This window comes from Sinocyclocheilus rhinocerous, unplaced genomic scaffold, assembly GCF_001515625.1.
Source record: "Sinocyclocheilus rhinocerous isolate Xijiao unplaced genomic scaffold, SAMN03320098_v1.1 scaffold2428, whole genome shotgun sequence".
NCBI lineage: Eukaryota > Metazoa > Chordata > Actinopteri > Cypriniformes > Cyprinidae > Sinocyclocheilus > Sinocyclocheilus rhinocerous.
In genome coordinates this window covers 203,634-209,552 of record NW_015643186.1, presented here as the reverse complement: position 1 = coordinate 209,552, position 5,919 = coordinate 203,634, and the positions used below count along the sequence as shown (strand labels likewise).

At 43.7% G+C, this 5,919-nt stretch overlaps 1 protein-coding gene and 1 long non-coding RNA gene across 2 annotated transcripts in view; both read left to right on the top strand.

The window, feature by feature from the left end:
* Positions 1 to 5,919, top strand: part of ephb4b (eph receptor B4b) — a gene marked incomplete at its 5' end in the record, with an annotated part of 33,953 nt that overhangs the window by 13,889 nt on the left and 14,145 nt on the right. The window contains 3 exons of the mRNA XM_016574578.1: positions 673 to 828; positions 953 to 1,282; positions 4,317 to 4,430. Of these exons, the coding sequence (XP_016430064.1) occupies positions 673 to 828; positions 953 to 1,282; positions 4,317 to 4,430 (600 nt within the window). The remainder of the gene's footprint in view (positions 1 to 672; positions 829 to 952; positions 1,283 to 4,316; positions 4,431 to 5,919) is intronic.
* Positions 4,304 to 4,635, top strand: LOC107757178 (uncharacterized). Its single transcript, XR_001641903.1, has 2 exons — positions 4,304 to 4,430; positions 4,595 to 4,635. It is a non-coding gene; the product is annotated as an uncharacterized LOC107757178 (long non-coding RNA).

Below are 5,919 nucleotides of genomic sequence, written 5' to 3'. Positions count from 1 at the left end.
TTTTTCAAAGGCATGACATTTTGTAGTTATTTTGAACGTAACGTTACACAATTAAAAATATAAATTTTACCATACGACTATAAATTACAGAGTATTAAGTTATTTCCCCTCGATGGGGAAAAAATCCAAGTGAACATCAATCAGTACTCAATATTAATGTAAACTGCTTTAAATATGACTGCTGCTGCACTTCTGCGCTTGACTGTAGTCGCGTCTGTCTGCTTATTGAGTTTATTTAACCCATCACAATTTATTGGAACTGTGAACTAGAGTGACTACTCACCTTAATGTTGTTCTAAAGGCTTATTACTTAATAACACAAAAATGTCTTGCTCGCACTTGCCAATTTAATGGCTGAGAATGGTGACTTTAGTTTTTTGTTTGTTTGTTTGTTTTTGGAAGCGGATGCATATCTGTCGTAAAATAATCCTATGCATCTCGTGGCGTTGAAGCCTCCAAGCATAACTAGTGGAGTACCATCCTCAGGAAAGTTTGAGAGCAGCACATCTAATTCATCCAAGAATTATGGATTTAATTTTGGGTATCTATAACGACACTGATTGTTCATTTTAATGATGATTAACTGTGAACATCGTAGTAGAAGACCGCTGTTTTAGACGGGTAGTTAGGCTCGTTAATGAGCTTGTGTGTTTTGTGTGTGTTCTCTCATAGCGTGCGGATCGGGTCAGTATAAAGCGTCCATCGGTGGGAGTTTGTGTCGTGTGTGTCCAACCAACAGTAACACACACTCTCCTGGATCCAGTGTGTGTTTGTGCCGCCCAGGATTCCACCGCGCCGCCAACGACCTTCCTGATTCATCCTGCACCAGTGAGACACACACACACACACACTCTCTCTCACACACACACACACACACACGCTCTCTCACACACACACACACTCTCTCACACACACACACAGATGACCTCTGACCTCTGGCCTGTTCCTGCAGGACCGCCGTCGGCTCCGCGCAGCATCGTCTATCAGATCAATGATACGGTGGTGACGCTGGAGTGGTCAGAGCCGCTGGACCGCGGCAGTCGCTCGGATCTGTCCTACAGCGTGGAGTGTGTGCGCTGCAGAGGCTCCGGCTGCGTCCCCTGCGCAGACAGTGTCTCCTACAGGCCGGGGCAGGTGGGTGTGACCGGGAGGCGGGTCATCATCCACGGGCTCCTCCCACACACCACCTACACCTTCACCGTCATCTCCCAGAACGGAGTGAGCGCTGTCAGTCACACAAGCCCCGCCTCCAGCTCCGTCAACATCACCACCAGCAGAGACGGTCAGCACGCTCATAACACTTTAGAGGGGTCATGACATGGATTTTTTTATTGTTTTAATATGTTCCTTGAGGTTTATGTACAATAATGTTTTTTGCACAAAAAGAGATTTTGATTGAGAAATTGAGATTTATACATCATCTGAAAGCTGAATAAATAATCTTTCCATTGATGTATGGTTTGTTAGGATAGAACAATATTTGGCTGAGATACAACTATTTGAAAATCTGGAATCTGAGGGTGCAAAAAAATCTAAATATTGAGAAAATCATCTTTAAAGTTGTCCAAATGAAGTTCTTAGCAATGCATATTACTAATCAAAAATTAAGTTTTGATATATTTACGGTAGGACATTTACAAAATATCTTCATGGAACATGATCTTTACTTAATATCCTAATGATTTTTGGCATAAAAGAAAAATGTATAATTTTGACCCATACAATGTATTGTTGGCTATTGCTACAAATATACCCCAGCGACTTAACACTGCTTTTGTGCTGCAGGGTCACAAATATATGGAAAAATTATCATTTTCAACCCTCATTCTGACCCTCTGTCTAAAATGAGCTGTTTTAAGGGGTGTGTCCTTTAAGGCTTCTCAGTATTCAGCCACTGTTCTGATTGGCTGTCATCATTGCATAGGAAACAGGATCAATGCCCCCTCGCTATTGCATGTGAGTGTTTTGACAACATGATCAAAATAAATCGGTCATTTCCAGACGAAGCATTATGAAATCATTTACTTACAGTTTGTGATGCAGATCTAGTGCCGCTTCATCTTTCAACAGATGTTTCTTTGTGATTCTCCATGACACTGTGCCTCGATTACAAAACAAAATCCTCCGACACGATCCGGGACGCCATTAAAAATAAACTATCCTCTTGTTCCTTACGCTGAGATTCTTCTGATATCTGTACAAACACGTGAACGAGCTGTTTAAACCAAACGCGTCAAAGCAAATGTTCTTTCACTGCATTTGTCCTGACGACAGACTATATATATACTGTATACTGTATCCAGTGTAGATAAGATAGTGCAGTGATTGTCATTTCTGTTTGCTGTTGATGCGACGCGACACTCGCATTCAGCGTGATCAAGTGTTAGCCGTTAGCAAGTGAACGCCAGTGGGCGGAACCTATGCTGAAAGGAAGACTATTCGTCGATGTCTTGCTCTGGAGGCGTGTTTATGCAAATGTTTGTGCCCCTGTGACATCATCTTGCGCCTCAGATCCAAACGAGCCGTTTTTGGAGCTCGATTAAATAAATGCTTTGTTTATAATGAGGAGGATGTTTTAAGCTATGAAACTTGCAGGATATTTTAATGGTACAAAGAACACTTATATGGCAAAAGATCAAGGCAAAATTTGATTACTCGTGTCATGACCCCTTTAATAATCATTAATTCTGTAAAAACAGAGAAGTCCATGCTACAAGTTGTGATTATAGTTATGAAGCGTGTGTGTGCGTGCGTGCGCAGTGGCCGTTGAAATGTAAACAAAGAGTGTCTTGAGCTATGAATGAGAAAGATCTAAGTAATAAAACTTTTCTCAGGGATGGCAAGTAAATTAATGAGACCTATTCAGACCTTTAGTTTGGAGGAGTGCAACGAGTGTGTGTGTGTGTGTGTGTGTGTGTGTGTGTGTGTGTGAGTGTCCACCTGTGCCTGACCCCTGACCTGTGTGCTGTAGGATCAGGATGACGGATGGCAGTACATCAGCAGTAAAAGCAACTCGGTGGTTCTGAACGATCTGACCCGCGCGTCACAGTACCAGGTGCAGGTCAGAGCCAGAACCGCATACATGAGAGAGTGATGCAGACACATGAGCGATCGTGACGCCACCAGAGAAACATGTTATTAGAGTTAACATGAGTTTAGTTGTTTACTGTTGCCAGGCAACAGCCTGATGCATTGCTGCATGCACAGAAAATGTGCTTCATGTGGCGACATTTACATGACCTGTTTGTATTGTTATTTTGACTAAACTCAAAAATATGTCCGTAAACTCACCTGATAACAAGGTTACATCAACAAAAGTCATTTTTGAGAGTTTAATCAGGGAGGAAAAAACTCCTGAAATCCATCTACTCTAAGATCTGAACATATGTGTAGCAAAATATGATTGAGAAAGAAAGTAAATAATATTTATTTATAAAAAAAAAATATGCTAAATAATATAAAATAATTTTTACATAATTAAATATTTATAATTGAGATATAAAGTCAATAATATATACTTATAATTAAAAGAATAAATAAAATAAATAGTTTGCATATTATTTTCAATTGACAAATAAAGTAAATAATTGAATTTTGTATCATGAAATATTATTTATGATTGACAAATAGTAAATTGACTAAAAACTTGCTTAAGTCTAAGCCAGTCAGAACTAAATGGCCACTAAAATCAGTCTGTTTGTAGGTTTATCTCAAGATTTGGTGTTGCAGTGCATCCTGAAAATCCAAATCATCAGCCACTTCAAACCAAAATATATATATAAAAATAACAAAAAAACTTAAATTCCTTTTATTTCAGCTGTATGCCAAGGCAGTTTCATTTAGTTTATGTTGAAGTACTGAAATAACCTAAACTAAAACTTAATAAAAACTATTTTAAATATATTTATTTTTTTATGATATCAGTTACGAGTCTTTAAATTATAAACAAGTTGTCACTGTTTTTTTCTGTATCTAAATAGTTATTGGTTTTTATTTAAGTTTTAGTTATTTAATACATCAACTTAAACTAAATGAAAATGACATGTTTCTTTGGCAACTAGCTGAAATAAGTTTTTTAATATTTTACTTAATGTCCTTTAACTTTTTTTTTTTTAAGTAACATGTTTTGCGTTTACGTTTATTCATTAATCAGGCTTTTTATCCAAAGCGACTTACAAATGAGGAACACAACAAGCAGTTCATCATAAAGAGACAAATAACCCTGAGAAAAGCCGATACGGTTTCAGACATTGTTCAGATGTTTTGTTGTGGTTGTGGTTTAATTGTGTGTGTTTGTGTGTGTGTGTTTCTCACAGGGATTAAAGTGTACATCGATCCGTTCACATACGAGGATCCGAACGAGGCGGTGAGGGAGTTCGCTAAAGAGATCGACGTGTCGTTTGTGAAGATCGAGGAGGTGATCGGTGCCGGTGAGAACCGTGTGTGTGATTGTTGAGCGCAGGTGTGGCGCGGGGCTCGTGTTTCTGCGTCAACAGCAGTAATATGGGCCACACACACCTGATGAAAGCACGCCTCACGTTACGCTATTGTGTGTGTGTGAATCTGATAGTCTTCATATGTGATCTGTGTGCAGGTGAGTTCGGTGAGGTGTGTCGCGGCCGGCTCAAGGTCGGGTCAGCTGTGTCGCCCGCTCTCACCCATCTCTCTGTCTGTCTGATGTCGGGTCAGCTGTGTCGCCCGCTCTCACCCATCTCTCTATCTGATGTCGGGTCAGATGTGTCGCCCGCCCTCACCCATCTCTCTGTCTGTCTGATGTTGGGTCAGATGTGTTGCCCGCTCTCACCCATCTCTTTCTCTATCTGATGTCGGATCAGATGTGTCTCCCGCTCTCACCCATCTCGCCGCCTGTCTGATGTCGGGTCAGATGTGTCGCCCGCTCTCACCCGTCTCTTTCTCTGTCTGATGTCGGGTCAGATGTGTCTCCCGCTCTCACCCGTCTCTCTGTCTGTCTGATGTCGGGTCAGATGTGTCGCCCGCTCTCACCCATCTCTCTGTCTGTCTGATGTCGGGTCAGATGTGTCGCCCGCTCTCACCTGTCTCTCTGTCTGTCTGATGTCGGGTCAGATGTGTCGCCCGTCCTCACCCATCTCTCTGTCTGTCTGATGTCGGGTCAGATGTGTCGCCCGCTCTCCCCCGTCTCTCTCTCTGTCTGATGTCGGGTCAGATGTGTCGCCCGCTCTCCCCCGTCTCTCTCTCTGTCTGATGTCGGGTCAGATGTGTCGCCCGCTCTCCCCCGTCTCTCTCTCTGTCTGATGTCGGGTCAGATGTGTCGCCCGCTCTCCCCCGTCTCTCTCTCTGTCTGATGTCGGGTCAGATGTGTCGCCCGCTCTCCCCCGTCTCTCTCTCTGTCTGATGTCGGGTCAGATGTGTCGCCCGCTCTCCCCCGTCTCTCTCTCTGTCTGATGTCGGGTCAGATGTGTCGCCCGCTCTCCCCCGTCTCTCTCTCTGTCTGATGTCGGGTCAGATGTGTCGCCCGCTCTCCCCCGTCTCTCTCTCTGTCTGATGTCGGGTCAGATGTGTCGCCCGCTCTCCCCCGTCTCTCTCTCTGTCTGATGTCGGGTCAGATGTGTCGCCCGCTCTCCCCCGTCTCTCTCTCTGTCTGATGTCGGGTCAGATGTGTCGCCCGCTCTCCCCCGTCTCTCTCTCTGTCTGATGTCGGGTCAGATGTGTCGCCCGTCCTCACCCATCTCTCTGTCTGTCTGATGTTGGGTCAGATGTGTTGCCCGCTCTCACCCATCTCTTTCTCTATCTGATGTCGGATCAGATGTGTCTCCCGCTCTCACCCATCTCTCTGTCTGTCTGATGTCGGGTCAGATGTGTCGCCCGCTCTCACCCGTCTCTCTCTCTGTCTGATGTCGGGTCAGATGTGTCGCCCGCTCTCACCCATCTCTCTGTCTG